The sequence below is a fragment of the Cyprinus carpio genome, chromosome B15, assembly GCF_018340385.1.
Source record: "Cyprinus carpio isolate SPL01 chromosome B15, ASM1834038v1, whole genome shotgun sequence".
NCBI lineage: Eukaryota > Metazoa > Chordata > Actinopteri > Cypriniformes > Cyprinidae > Cyprinus > Cyprinus carpio.
This window is the reverse complement of record NC_056611.1, coordinates 939,279-952,832: the sequence shown is the minus strand read 5'-3', so window position 1 is coordinate 952,832 and position 13,554 is coordinate 939,279. Positions and strand designations below refer to the sequence as shown.

The following is a 13,554-nucleotide window of genomic DNA, read 5'->3' as shown; positions in this document are numbered from 1 at the left end:
TATTAGGAATCTGTGATAATGATTGATGATTACACAACGTAGAAATGTTATAATGTTTACTTACTGTACTTTTCTGAATTAAAATAATAATAATAATAATAATAACAATAAAATGGGTACCACTAACAAAATATTATGTTTAGTTTTAAATGTTTCTCTGATGTTTCTTACTTTGTTAAATCCAAAAGCAAAAAAACACAGAACAAAGTTGTTTCTTTAAACAAAAATTTAATAAAATGCTGTTTGTCTTATTGGTTTAACTTCATTATGGCGAGTGAGCAGTTCCAGATCTGTGTGCCTCCCTACCCACGCTACAGTACATCATGGGCATATGTCAAGGCAGAGCAGCAGCTTAGATAATTGGGGGTCGCAAATGGAGCTTGCTGAGGAGTTTAAGATGGGTCCGTCAGACTGCCCTGCTTAGGGACCCAACGCAGTTCAGGAGTTGCATTGGACCACTTTTTTTTTTTTTTCTTTTTTTTAGGGGGAAGGGGGAAGTACTATAGGCCTGTGCTATTGGCTGCTCCATTGCAGCAATGATGGCAACAGAGACACTTATCTGGTTGCAGTAGTGCACTGTGACTCTTGAGCCTTGGACCTCTCTCCCTGCCCTCATTGGGGTGTACTCTTCTAAAAGTTATCTTTGCCAATTTCTCATCCCGTTTACTGTTTTTTATTTATTTATTTTTTTTATCACCAAACTATAATGGACACGACTTGCTCATTCTTGAAGTAAAGTTTTGACTGTTTGGGGAATAGATAATGTTTTGTACTGCAGTCTTGAACTGAACTGAAAGTGACGTGTCCGGTGTGCGTGTTACCTGTTGTCCTAGGCCCACCTATTTAGAAGAAAAATATGATTGGTAAATTTTTCTGTCATTTGAAATTACGCTCCTATTTATGTACTATTGCTTGGCCCTCTGAGATTTCATAGCTGGACCACCAATCACAGAGACGAAAACGCAAATCGGAAACATTCAAATATGTAGAAAATGGGCACAGTTTATTAGCCCATTCACTTAATAGGCAGATTTGAAGAGTTTGTTGTTGTTGTTGTTTTGTTTGTTTTTTGTTTTGTTTTTTCACAGAAAATGTACTTATTTTATTTAGATGATGATTGTCAAATTATTGATGGCTTAAAATTTGTAATAATTATTTCTTAATAAATGTAATATTTAAAAGTTTGTCATTTTAACGCATTTATTTAAAAATTGTAAATATAATAGGTTAGGCTCTCTCTCTGTCTGGTTAAACCTCATGGGCATTAAGTAAGGGGAGCTGGTAGTTTCCTGCCATCTGCTTTAGGACATCAAGCATACTACTCAGGATGCACCAAAGAACATTGCACATTGTAGTTCCAAAAAAAGGTCAGAGGTTTACATCCGATTTTAGATCTGTGCCATCTGTGACTCCAGAGTATCTTGGTTATAAATTATATAAATGAGTGGCTGATTGTACTGTAGCTCAGTCTGAGGAAATGGTGGCTCAGCATAGAAATATCAGTCTTGCCCACATGAGGTGCTTGAGGTTAAAACTGAACTCTAAGAAGGGTGCGCTTTCTCCACTACTCCACTACAGAGAACCACTTTTCTTCCAGTGGTGTGGGACTCAACTTAACATCAGCTCAACAGTGCAGACACATCTGACTCCTGCTTGTATTCAGTCTATTCTCTAAGCCATAAGCAAGGTCAAAGATTCCTCTTGGCTTACTGTACATAACACCATTATAGTGGTGGCTCAGGACCAAGGGGTTTTCCCCCGAGGGGCAACCTATTTTGCATCATCAGAGTTACGCGCAGATGCCTTCGTACACTAGTGATGTGGAAGAAGACTTTGTTCTTGTCTCAGGGTCCTGTGTTGGGGGCCTCTTGTCATCGCAGGTTGATAATGACAGACTCGGGTCTGTGGAGAGATTATCAACTCTTGTGACACAAAAATTGCCTGAGGATGATTGCTGTACGTCTGGCTCCGAGGTACGTTCTCCCACACTTCAGAGGCTATCATATTCTTGTCCGTTCAGACAACACATCAGTAGTCTTGTATACAAAATATCAGGGCGTCTGTGGTTACACTCTTTTTGCAGACTGGCACATCAGATCCTCCTTTAGGCTTAGGGCAAGCCTGGACAGTCTTACTGAGGGCAGTGTAAGGGTGATTTCCCTACAGTGGTTCAGGCTGTAGGATTGGATAATGATTTAAAGAAACGTTATCAGCACAATGGTATAAAACTGTACATTTCTAGTCTGTTACCACCCACTGCCACTTATACCAACGACGGAAATAAGCGCAGTTACAATAGCTAAATATGTGGGAGAGCGTTGCTATTAAGTGACTATATTGTATTGCAATAGGTAGCACTTCAAAGTTAATATTGAATCAAGATTAGTTAGCACATAATTAATAATTGAAATGGTTTAATAACAATATTTTGTTATGCTTACACTTGAATTGGTTACAAATTAATGAAGGGTAGTAAAACATATAGTTAAATGTACCTAACATGTATGTAAAATATTACCTGAGAGAGAAAGAGAGAGGGGAAGATGGAGAGAGGGAGAAAAAAGAGGGAGAGAGGGCAGAGGGCAGAGGGCAGAGGGCAGAGCCCTGAGAAGAGAGCTCCAGCAAAGAAAAGCCAGCAGAGAGAAAGAGCCAGAGTAACATTTACAGTCTTCTTTTATCCCTTCCTTGACCATGTGACTGAAACCCAAATGTGAGACATTCAAACTGACCAATCAGCAGACTACAGCTTCACCCACTGTGCTAAAGGTGTGACAATTAGCAGACCCCTGATGTATAAACATGTTGGCCTACAGGCCTTGATCGATATCAGCAATTCTGTGCCTTCAGGAATGCCAAATGGCCCTTTTGTTACTCAAGATAGTTTGGGACAGGAAAACAGAAGTCTTTGATAATTTTTGACCCTACAGCAGTTTATGTCCCTGATTACCTGAATAAGGGAGCAGACATCCTATCAATGAAATTGTTGAAGGAAATTGAGACTCCACCCCAAAACAATGAGGATAAGGAGTCAATTTGGAGGAAGTTCAGGTGAAAGGACCTGTTCGCATCTCAAGGGATCACTTATTTTTGCTATGTTTTTTCCTCAAGCACCCAGCTCTGCCATGGTGCGGGAGTGACAGAGGCTTCATCTGTACGCATTACCACGATTGCTCTGCTGCTGTTCTGTTTATAGAAATGGAGAGGAAGATCTACATCAATGATTGGTGGATTCTGGCTCAATCAGAGCAGTTGGCGGCTTGAGATGTCATTCTTACTCATATGAGGAAGTCCTGTGGTTTCAAGATGCTTATTTGACGCGATTTTGCCTGGCAACATTGCTCAAAAAGTTGCTCCATCTATCATCAGCCTAAGGCCCAGGGAATGAAGCCTCCACCCCAAGGTGGTGGAGTTAATTTGGATATAATTTGGTCTGGCAGAAGTTGACCTGTTTGCATCATAAGAAATGACCCACTATTGATTCAGCCCAGCTAGGGTTGGATGCCATGGTGCAGACATAGCCAAGGATGCATCTATATGCCTTACTCCCAATTGATCTGCTCCTAGAAGTTCTAGAGAGGGTCTGTCTACTTTGGGTCCTTGTGTTCTTGGGATATGACAATTTTATTGTGTCATTCAAAAAAAAAAATCATCTCAGGTCACGAATGTAACTATGGTTCCCTGAGTAGGGAACAAGACACTGTGTCCTCTAGGGGTCACTATGGGGAACGCCTCATCGTGACCCGTGTCTGAAGCATACAATGGAAAAACACGAACATGTTGGCTGGCGACAGGCCCTGACGTCACTACTGGTGCGACTATAGAATAAATAGGCGCCGGGAGAACACGTCATTCACTTCTTCGTCTGAAGCTTGCGTCCTAATCATTGCAGGAAAGCTAGAGGACGCAGTGTCTCGTGCCCTACTCAGGGAACCGTGGTTACATTCGTAACCTGAGACAATCCCTTTCAAGGGAACTTCGAACTGCATCCTCTAGGGGTCGCTATGGGGAACAGTATACCCATGCCACCATGCTGAGGGGAGTGAAGGCCAAAACCATGGCGAGTACTAAGTACCAACTCTACCATTTCCATGGGAGTTGCCCCTGGGACGTTAGATGGCTGTCAGTGGCATTATCCCTTACGCCAATGGCCTAGGCTACATACCCAAACTTACCTGTTAGGACCAGACTCCTGGGCCCGGGGTAGAGCTCAAAGCTTGGAATCAAGATAGATTCCTTTAAAGGAATACGACCAAGAGCTTAGCAATATACTAAGTCTTGGCCTGTCACACAGGGGCTACCGCTCGCTCTTTTTTGCATAAGCTTGATGAAGGAACTGTCTCAACAGATCCCTAGTACCACACCCTGTTTAAATAGGTATCCTGAGGATACATAGGTGGAGTGGTGCCCAAGATGAACTGGGCTTACCAGCTCAAGAAATGGCACGAAGCAACCATGCGAATCCCTCACCATATAGGATTTTAGAAAGAACGCAGAGAAATAGCGTGCAAACCTACCACTATGTGGATTTTAGAAAGTGCGCAAAGATTTCACATGTGCATTTACTATAACATGGATTTTTAAGACACTGTTCTAAGGGGCTCTTGTGGCACTCTGAAAGAGCAGCTCATAGATGGAATGGTGCATGCCAAAAACAACAGATTTGAGAGTCATAAACTCGATCCATGGTAATAATGCTAGAGCAGCTAGCAGTAAATATCTAGCTGAGGGGAAGGGCAAACACCCAACTCTCAAGAGGGGAGCTCGACCTACCGCATGTTCCAAAGCTGCAACAGCTATCAATAATTTACTTAGCTGAGGGAGTACAACCCAGCTCTCACGAGAGATGGGGCTCAGCCTGCAGCATGTTCCAGTTCTGGAATGGCCAGCAGTAGGCTACCTCACTGAGGGAGCACAAACCCAACTATCAAAGAGGGAGGGGGTGGGATCACCTACAGCCTGATCGAGGGAATCAGAAGGGTAAGCATACTGTAAGCTAGCCAAAAACCGAAAGAAATTGCCTAGTTCACCTGATGCTGCTGGTTGCCAGGTGCTCTTGGGGAAAACAGAAAACTCAATTCTCACGTGAGAGGAGAACTCCAAATTCAGAAAGAGAGTAGCGCGCTCATAGGCAACCCTTTCAGGTAAAAGGGAGCGCTGCTAAACTACCACAAGAACAGCCCACGGAGTGAGGAATTCAACTCCTCAGAAGGGCAGAGAGGCACTTAAGGGGAAGCGCCATGCCCAGAATAGCCCTTCATGCTGAGGGAAACGATGCTTGAAGTGTAAAATAAAGACACGCTGGTTGAGTGGAGCCCAAGGAACCAAGGTCAAACCAACTCGAAGAAAGGGAACGAAGCTGAGCCCGTAACCCTTACCGTTCAGGATTTCAGAAAGTGTGCAAAGTCTTGCGAGCACATTTACCACTTACGTGGATTTTAGAAAGTGTGCAAAGTGTTCAACGTGCACACTTACCACCATATGAATTTCAGAAATTACACAGAGCTTAGCGTGTGTACTTAAGCTTCCTAAGCATCGCAGAGGTGCCGAACCGCATGGGAGAGGCAAGCTCATATTTACAATCCTCTGGCGAGGGGAGCACTGCCTGAGACAGCATTATACAAGCAGATTCTCGCAAATGCCACCTTTACTTCCCGCTCGATGTGTCATCAAGAAGGGATATCCAGGTGACCAGGGTGACCTGGCCGGACATCCAGGAAATTCTTTGCAGTCTCCTGCAGAAGCCTATGACCTGGCCGCATGATCCAGGAAGCATGAAGCCGGAATCAGGGCTATCACACCAGCTGGACATAATATCCACGAGTGTTTAGGAAACACTCCGAGTTGAGCACTGCAAAGAAATCTCACAGGATTAATACACACATAACCACCAGCAAATTAATACATATATGTATATATAGAATGGATCATACTCACCCATCCTGGTTCCTGCGCTGGAGCCTCCCTTTAGTCCGGACCATCAGTAAGGTGGTCCCAAAAACATCATAGGTCCAGAATAGGAGACTGTTATGCAAGAAGTTTCCACCTAACCTCGGTCAGGTGGAGAGCTGGTGGTTATAGGGGAATTAGGAAAGGGAAGATAAGGGCAGATGTAAAACCTCCAAAGGGAATGAGTAGATACTCACATATCGCTCTGATTCAGACAAAGGCGCTGATGCCTTGTCTGGATCACATCCCTTAGGTCTTGCCTACCTTCCTTTTACCTGCAATTCCTCCGACCCCTACCCGCAGGTGGGGGAGGACCATGCGACACTAGCCTTCTGTGCCCATCTCTGATCCCTCAGACCGAGATGGACCAGGACCCCTATGTTGTTCAGGCTCAGACATGGACCTTTGTGGACAGGATCTGAAGGCCGCTGAGTGCACTTTTGCCTCCCTGAACTTCTCGACTACCGTCTCAATGGAGGAACCGAAAAGTTCGGAAGGCGAAACTGGAGCATTGAGAAGAAAGCCCCTTTCTTTCTTCTTGATATCTGCCAGGTTCACACACAGATGTCTCTCTGTTACCACCATGGTAGCATGGAGAGAGAGATCTGTGGTGCGGCAGAGCTCAGCTGCCTGATCAGGGGAAAGGCCCTCGCCTTTATCCAGGTCTTTCAGCAGATCAGCCTGATATGATTGAAGCACCGCCATCGTGTGCAATGAAGCCACAGCCTGACCTGCTGCTGCGTATGCCTTGCCATTTAAGCGAGATGTATCCTGAAGGGGAATTAAATGGCAAGGAGGGAGATTTAAGAAAGGACGTCTCCCCTACAGAGAGATAGCTAGCCAGCGTCTCTCCTACAGGGGGCATCCTCTCATAGCCGCTTCGTCTCGATGTTGGCATAACTCGTATGCTGACGTACGATATATGTGAGAAGAAAACAGCCTCTTCCATTCCTTGTCGATCTCTGTATGGAGATCAGGCAGAAATGGAAGGCTCACCTGAGTTGGAGGGCTATGGTCAGAAAGATAAGCTCGTTGAGACAACCTCGTGGCATCACCATGCTAGTACGCTTCCATGTTAAGTCCAACTTTGCCGTGGCGCGATCCATAACCTCCAACAGCTCTTCATATGCAGTGCAGGAGGATTGAGAAGGCTCAGCCTCAGCTTCTTCACCATCCTCGGACATCTCCTGCTCTTCCTGGGCCGAACCCAGCAGAGCACTAGCCTCTGGAACGGAAAGTGTTAAGGAAATAACATCATCCTCCAGCGGCTCTCTCTCGTCCACAGCCAACAAGTGCGAAAGGGAAAGTCCCTCTCTAAACTCCTCAGCCAGATCCACCTGTGATCCCCACAGGCTTATTCTCCTCCGTACCTCAGCAGCGGCAGGTCCTAAACCACGGGAAGCAGATGGCTGCCCCCCTTTCCTCGAAAAGAGAGACAAATGAGAGCGGAGCTTTTTCCTTTAAAAACGCTCACAATGCACGCAGATTGCTCCCTCAAGGACATCACGTGTGTTCTCTTCACCCAAACAACGCAAAGATTGTGTGTGTCATCGGGTGTCAAATAACGATGACACAGATGCACACACTGTCTAAATGCTTTGTTAGTAGTCGCCATGATTAATAGAGAATGATCGCTTTTACCACGTATAAATGCACGCTTCAAACAGAACAGTCAGTGAAGATGAAGAAGAAAATGACGTGTTCTCCCGGCACCTATTTTTTTCTATAATTGCACTGGTAGTGACGTCAGGGGCTGTCGCCAGCCAACTTGTTGGTGTTTTTCCATTGTATGCTTCAGACATGGGTCACGACGAGGCGTTCCCCATAGCTACCCCTAGAGTACGCAGTTCGAAGTTCCCTTGAAAGGGAACTGTTTTTCTGCTGACTATTAAATCTCTTAAGAGAGTAGGAGACCTTCAGGCCCTTTAAGTTGCCCTTTCATGTTTGGAGTTTCACCTAATGTGGTGAAAGCTTTCCTACACCCTAGATTGGGGTATATACCTAAGATTACTAGGATTTGTATGGCATGATGGCTGGAAAAAAAAAAGAAGAAGAAAATGATGAAAGCTAAAAACTGATAGAAAAGTGAACAGACTTTGTTTAAACAATGTGTTCAGAGATTGTGGTGTGTTCAAAAAGTGGAAAAGACACTGTCAAAGATATAGGCTGCAAACATGTTTTCTTAAACCAGTAGCACCATAATGATTGAATTAAACTAAAATGTTCATTTGTTTTAACTGCTAGTAAGTTAATACATTATACACAGATGAATAAACAATTTTTTATTTCTTTGAGAAAGAAAGAAAGAAAGAAAGAAAGAAAGAAAGAAAGAAAGAAAGAAAGAAAGAAAATAATGACAGAAAGAAACATTTCCGGGGTCTACTCACAAGAAAAGGGTTGCATACAATTAAAAAGAACGTATCTGAAGGGCACTGTGTTCCAGATCATGGAATTATATGCTTACTTTTTATCAAAATAATGATTATGGCACTTTTATAATACTAGTAACAACCTTTGTTTGTTTTTTTTTTGTTTGTTTTTTTACACATTTAAGTGTTTAAAATAAATACACAGTAAATGATATATCATTTCTAGAATAAAGTATCAGTGGTTACAATAAATCTGAAGAGAACATCCTTTTTTCTATGTTCCACGTTCTTCTCTCCTGAATAAAAACTTATTTCTATTCACACTTTTTTTCCACATAAAATTTGAGGAAACATAGGAATCTGTTTATACATATATTATCAAATTTATAAATAAATGCATGCAAACTGTAAATATCAGATACACACATACAATTTCAGAGTCCATCCAAAGATTGAAAACAATGTACAAATGTAAAATAAGACATTCAAATGAGTTCATATAAACTTGCAACTTATTTAGTAGAAATAAACAGTGCATCATTACACCTTTGCTCAGTTTTTAAATTAAAACTAAGTGCAAGTATTTTTCTTTGAAATATTTTTGTGATGCTATTGCTGATCTCCTTTGTTCTAATTCCATAAATAAGTGGATGTAGAAGGGGAGGGATGAGGATAAAATGAATCGACATAAACACATTAACTTCCTTTGAAAGATTGATGTTAAATCGATTGTATATCACAGAAAAAAGAGAGGCCAGTGAAAAATTTATAAAAGTAATCAAGTGTGGTGTGCATGTTTTTAGAGCCTTTTTTCGGGCACTTACTGATGCCTTCAAAGAGACAAATAATATCCGCACATATGATAAGATGACAAAGATTAGAGGTAGAACAACAAAAATAAGTACCAGACATATGCCATACAGGTCTCCCCAGGTATTTTTGACACATGAGAGATTAACAACTGCCAAATTGTCACAAAAGAGCTTGTTTATTGTATACCTGCACATTGGCAGCCTTGAAGTAAGATAAACCTGTACAGCTAGAGAGCAGACAGGAACACAGTATACAATAAAAAGCAGAAGTCTAATTTTAGCCGGAGTCATGATATTGTGATATTGTAGAGGCTTGCAAATTGAAACATATCTATCATATGCCATAAGTGTCAGTATTGCATAAGCACATGTTCCATAAACATTAATAAAAAATACTTGCAGAATACAGTCAGTATACAGTATATCTTTTATATCATCAATAAGATTCTCCAATATTTTAGGAAGCACAGCAGAGGATCCGATTAGTCCATTAACAGCCAGGTTGAATAAGAATATGTACATGGGCTTATGGAGAGATGTGTCCAAGCAGATCACCAGCATCAGTGTTATATTTGCAAAAACAGTTGTAAGATATACTACAAGAGAGATTACAAAAACTCCATAGTTAAGTGCACCAGGAGGTCCATAACTGGTAAAAACCAGAGTGATGTTCAAACTTTGCAAAATCATTTTCCTGTTGAAGAGAAACAAATGCATTTTGCATTAAAAATAAAAAATGCAGTATATAATATTTTAATTCAATATTACATTATGAAATATCCATTTACATACTGTTTCTAGATTCCCTTGTCTTCTGAGGATATGAGCTGCTGTACAGTAGCTTTATATTATTTTGTTCTACAAGGCCCACCTCCACTGGATTTCATCTTATAGGCCCTACCCCTTTTTATCTCAAACTTTTAAACTATAATAGCAGACAGAGAAGTGTTGATCTTTTGGCAGCAGTTTTATTAAATATATGAGATAATGCAGGATATGGGTAATAATATCCACAAGAATGGGAGAACATCAACATAACAGCTTTGTAATTTTTCAAAGTACCACACATAACAAACAAACAACATTGTACTGCACACACACTCACAAAGAAATAAAAAGAACTAAAATAAAGTAAAAAATAAAAACAAATTAAAAAATTAAAATAAAAAATACATGTAATAATAATAATAATAATAACAACTAGTAAACTAGTAACTAGAGGTTCCATGGTAAAGAGCTGCAAAACATTTAATCATCTGGAATGCCCAAAGATAATGTACATCTCAACCCTCAAAGGAAACATTAGACGTTGGTTGGAGTTTGTCTAAATATCCAAGAAATAATCCCCAGACAGCGTAAAACTTTTCAATGGAGTTAGACCTCAAAAATCTTTCCAGTCTTTCCATTAGTATGACAGAGATGACTTCCAGTTCTTTTATGTAAGTCTCTTGGCCACGAACATACCCAGAGTAAGGGCCAGTTGTAAAGTTTTTGGAAGGCTAAGAGCTGTGTTATAGGCCTTAGACTAGAGTACCAATCAAAAATGCTTGTCCAAAGTCCCGACAGTAAAGGGCAAAATTGTGCATCATAGAAAATTTGATGGATACCAGGTCTTTTAATTGTGATAATTGATCATTGGCAAATTTGGTTTTTATCTGAATCAGGTCTCAGCTTGTGTATGCAAGTTTTTGAGTTAGCCTGAACTTGCATGCAGCATAGACAATTTTATAATGGATAATATATAATAACAGCATTTTGTTCACTTAGATTATTTTCCTGGCCGACAACTTTTTTTTCCCTCTTCTCTCTTTCAGGGCTTTAGCTTTATATCCGAAAATATCAGCATAAACAACAGATCATGGGGATTTACTTATTTTTGTGCATGTGAAGGATTATGTTTTGGATATTGGAACATGAGTGAAGTACAAAGCCTTGTTTACATGATGAAAAATAATAATTTAGCATTCAAATGTCAGGAGCCCAATGCTTGAAAAATAATAATTTAGCATTTCATTTTAGCTTGACATTTGTATGTTGTTTATAATGAATGCCACTATAGACTAATTTGTGTTTTATTTTATTTGTTTGTTTTGTTGTTTTGTGGCTGTTACACATTTTGCTGTACGAGTGCAATCCTGACTCAATCCTGACCCAGTGACTGATGGAAATGAGTGTGAATTGGGGGCACTATTTTCAGATATGTACAAGCTAACAGAAGACTAAACTTGCTCAGGAGACAGGTAGACTACAAGAAGGAAAGAAAAGAAAACAAAACAATTTTAATTTGTTAATTAGTTTTTTTTTTTGTTTTTTTTTGACTCACTAAACTACCCTTTATCTGCTAATGTGTGTTTAAAAAGTCTCTTCTCCTGTTTATTTAATTTGTTCCTAATCAGTTTGTCTATTGTGGAAAATAGTTTTATATTTGATGAGAGATTTTCAATGGATAATTCTTTGGAATACCATTTTCTTTGTTCGTAAACTACCAGACAATGAAAAAAAGGGGGAAAATAAAATAATATAATGTCTGAAAATGGAAATCACAACAAACTGTTTAGAATAACAATTTAAATATAAATTAGAATTTCAGTCAATTTCAGTCCCAGTTGCTTCCGAGAACCTTCTTCTGGGAATGACTCAGTTCTGAAAAACATGTTTACAGCCTAGTGCAAAAAATGATTTTGGTCTATATAGCTAATTTTGCCCTTCATGACAACTGTGAGGGAGGTGAATTTTTTTTATAACTTGTCTGTTTAAATTATATTAAGCCTTAAAGTTCTGCATAATTAAGGGCGTGGCCACGTGAGTGACAGGTGGATTGCCGCTGCTGACACTGCTGATGCGCTAGGTGGGCGTGGCTTCAGGGACCAGCTACCGCCTTTTTGCCCATTTTCGATTATCCGGGAGTGATGCGCTGTGACGCGCGGCCAAGATGGCGACGGCCCGCTCTGCACACTTTGAGCTTCAAAACCGCTCTTGAGGAGTCTATGGGTGACGTCAAGGACACTATGTCCATGTTTTTATACAGTCTATGGTCATAACAAGACAACGTCACACCATGTCACATGCTTCTTTCACTGTTCCGTGTTGATATCTGACCACAACAGGACTGAGAAACCTCTGTAACCACGACATATCCAAACAATAAACACACGATTACAATAGTAAATGGCTGGTATGTGATTTTCTTGAGATTTGGGGCATGTGTATAACAATATTGAAAAATGTACATCTGAAATGATAACTTGTGCCGCGATGTAAAAGGCTATAAATAGCATATTTTTACAACAGTAAACAACCAAATTCCACCTGTGATCGCAAATGGAAGTTATTACAAACACTCGATCGGGATTTAAAGTGAGTTTTGAGTAAAAGTGTACTAATAATTTCATAAATTGTCTAATGTAGCTTGATGCTAACGTTAGCTTTAATGCAGCTACAACAGGTGCAGTACTCTTCATAATGCATTTTTGTCACAATAAATCATGTAAGGTCGTAATAAAATGTTTTGTTGTATTTTTATAGTAAGAATTTTAATAATAGAGGAGTAAAAGTATAGCTGGGAATGAAGGGAGGTGGCTTGGTAAAACTTGAAATACCAGAACAATGGCTAATAATGGCTGAATAAAAACAAAAGAATAGTGATAAAAGAATAATGCGGATAATGTCTCATACCTGGCCGATGTGTGAAAGGCTCGTTTCATAAGAACAATAGAATCATGAATGGGGGAATATTCAGAGCCCCAAATATAAAGGAACAGCATAAAGGAATGTTTACATAAGAGATTACAGGAGATGACAGGGGCCATAAATCAATCTGATTAGCCTTCTCTAAAAACACACATGACATGGCCTTAGAAATTGTTTCATAAAATTCACAGTTTTACAGATTATATTAAGAAATTTCAAATGAAGCATTAGTAGACTTGTGACTTTAGCTACATTATGTTTCTAAACTCATATCCTACATCAATTTTTTTTTAAATACATTTAAAAAAAAAAAGTAATATTTTAATTTTTGTTTTTATGTTTGAGTTTATATATCACTATTATCATAACAGTCTGAGTAATTCTGATGCCTGAACAGTAAACTTTGAAGTGTCAGCTTTGTGAACATATGTTGATTATGTATCTAGTCAGAAAGAATCATGAGCAGAAACCTTTTTATTTTGGGTATGTCATTTCTGTCTCCATGCCGAAAATAGGGGGTGACTGGTAAGGGGTTAAAACTTTCCACCTCTCGTACAACCTGCCACTTCCTGATTTCTCCCTCCTCCCGATCTTTAGTTTCCTACCTTAACACCTACGAAAAAAAAAAAAAAAACATGCCCAGTCCATCAAAAGTTATCCAATTTTTCACAAATTAATATACAGCGACCCTTCTCTTGAAATAAACAATCCTCAAACATCTCTTTTGATTGAAGGAA

General features: G+C 40.0%; 1 protein-coding gene across 1 annotated transcript; it reads right to left on the bottom strand.

The window, feature by feature from the left end:
- Positions 1-8,827: 8,827 nt before the first annotated feature.
- LOC109068791 (olfactory receptor 52K1) lies at positions 8,828-9,817 on the bottom strand. The gene has a single exon (XM_019085523.1). It carries the CDS (start codon positions 9,815-9,817, stop codon positions 8,828-8,830), a length of 990 nt encoding a protein of 329 aa, XP_018941068.1.
- Between the last annotated feature and the right edge of the window lie 3,737 nt (positions 9,818-13,554).

Excerpts from the sequence above, each read along its gene's own strand:
- LOC109068791 (XM_019085523.1), bottom strand. The coding sequence starts at position 9,817 with ATGATTTTGCAAAGTTTGAACATCACTCTGGTTTTTACCAGTTATGGA.